The 2,055-nt window shown below is 54.4% G+C and overlaps 1 protein-coding gene across 1 annotated transcript in view; it reads left to right on the top strand.

Annotated features, from left to right (window-relative positions):
* The window catches only part of USP48 (ubiquitin specific peptidase 48), a 27,992-nt gene that overhangs the window by 10,408 nt on the left and 15,529 nt on the right, over window positions 1-2,055 (top strand). Inside the window, exon 12 of the mRNA XM_018575077.1 lies at window positions 1,095-1,244. Within this exon, the coding sequence (XP_018430579.1) occupies window positions 1,095-1,244 (150 nt within the window). The remainder of the gene's footprint in view (window positions 1-1,094; window positions 1,245-2,055) is intronic.

Genomic DNA, 2,055 nt, shown 5'->3' with positions numbered 1-2,055 from the left:
CATTATATCCTGGGGGGAGGGGTGACCATTGGAGGCTTCCCATAACTTACCCAGTTGCCAATGTCAGCAGCCGTGTCCCCCATCTCCATGGAACACGTCTCCTGCCAAGTGTCAGAAAGCAAGGATGAGAAGGCGCTGTAAAACTATCCCCCGCTCCCATTTAAGCCCCCTAGTCCGCTGTCATCTGTTGTAGGGAGCGCGCTCTTTTTACAGCAGTAGTAGCGCTGTACCATCTAAATTGTGGAACCCCCCCCCCGGGGAACAAATACATGGAGTCCAATTCTGATCTGTGGTTGTTGTCAGCATGGTCAGCGGTGTGCTCCCCCCTCCGCTGTTGTTTGACCACGCTGCTTAACCGGAGACTTGTATCTGGCATCAGGCACCGCCGGAGACGGGTGGTGTCATTCACCACAGCAGGGGGGCAGGAGCGACCATGTTCAACGCTCCTGTGTGTGTTCATGGGGGGAACACACGCCAAACTGTGGGCAGTGTTAAAAGCGTATCATTCTACACGGTGCTGTACCGGTCGGTCTCGGCTGTTCCTGGCTGCCCCATCTGGTCAGTGCCATGAGAGGATCGCTCATACCAGACTTTCTGCACTCTGGGGAGAGGGGCTGGTGGCTACAGAGCGGTGTTGTATCTCTCCCCATAGGAACGTCCATAAATTGGGCTTCAGCCCGGGGTGGAGCTGAGAGCCAGAAATGGTGGCGCCATGGATCAGAATGGGCCCCATGTATTGGGGGCGGGGGAGGGTTTATGTAATTGCTCATGACTCAGGCAATGAAAGGAAATGTGAACGTCCCACTATAGCTCTAAAGACAGCAGGAGAAAGGTGAAAAGTGTCATTTGCAATCTTGCTTACTGGGGGTGGACGGGTTGGCGACCTCGTGGGCGGGTTGGCGACCTCGTGGGCGGGTTGGCGACCTCGTGGGCGGGTTGGCGACCTCGTGGGCGGGTTGGCGACCTCGTGGGCGGGTTGGGGACCTCGTGGGCGCGTTGGGGACCTCGTGGGCGGGTTGGGGACCTCGTGGGCGGGTTGGGGACCTCGTGGAGGGGTTGGTGACCTTCTTCTTCCATGTTGTGGTGTGTTGCAGGTTTCCTCCAGAAACTGGTGGAGCTGGATAACTGTAAGTTTGAGGAGTGGTGCGTGGAGATGTCTGAGATGCGCAGACAGAGCGTGGATAAAGGGAAGGCCAAACACGAAGAGGTGAAGGAGCTGTACCAGAGGTTACCAGCTGGAGCTGGTCTGTAAGAGCTTTTACTCCTCTCATATATATATATATTTATAGTCACATGTCAGATTCTAGTCACGTAGCAATAATCCTTCATCTTTATTTCCAGTTCAGGGAGCACATCGCGCGTTCTACGTGCGGTCACATTTCTAAGCTGCTCTCGCCCTTGTGGCTACCTGATGTATTAAAGTGCTGATCAGAGAGCTGGAGTAACTTGTGTTGGATAAAGACTAATAGGCTGAAATAATAATCATAATGCAGCTCCAGGCTCCCTTCAGTACTGCTCACATCTCTGCAGGCCCTAAGGCAGGGGGTAGCCAAACCTCCGGCGGAACTACAAATCCCACGAGGCATTGCAACATTCTCACAGCCACGACTCCCGAAGAGAGATGCATCATGGGATTTTTAGTTTCTACACGGCTGGCGGGCCGGAGGTTTGCTACCCCTGGTCTAAGGTCTCGTGAGCTCCACCGAAGGGGGAGGGGTCTGAGTTCAGACTGGCCAATCCTTTTCTGCAGCACAAATCACATGACCTAGGTGCCCAGATCATCCATCCAGGGGCTGCAATTGCTGAGGTCCTTCTCGCAATGCTAGTTGCCTGGCTGTGGTGGTAATCCATGGTTTCAGTCACGGATCTGGAACTAGCATGTGGGAAGGGAAGTCGGAATGGCTCGCCAGCGTGCTGGTCAGTGACTTTTCCTCCAGAGAGGTTTCGGCTCTATTACCATTTATCCTTCCTGGTTAGACTTGTGATATGGCTGACGGGTGACACGCATACCATGGCCCTGTATATTCAGCACTTTGGGAGCCCTAAACCCCCCCC

This window comes from Nanorana parkeri, unplaced genomic scaffold (assembly GCF_000935625.1).
Source record: "Nanorana parkeri isolate BGI_ZX_2015 unplaced genomic scaffold, ASM93562v1 scaffold3521, whole genome shotgun sequence".
Taxonomy (NCBI): Eukaryota; Metazoa; Chordata; class Amphibia; order Anura; family Dicroglossidae; genus Nanorana; species Nanorana parkeri.
Note: the sequence above shows the minus strand (reverse complement) of the source record. Positions and strands in the feature narration are given on the sequence as shown.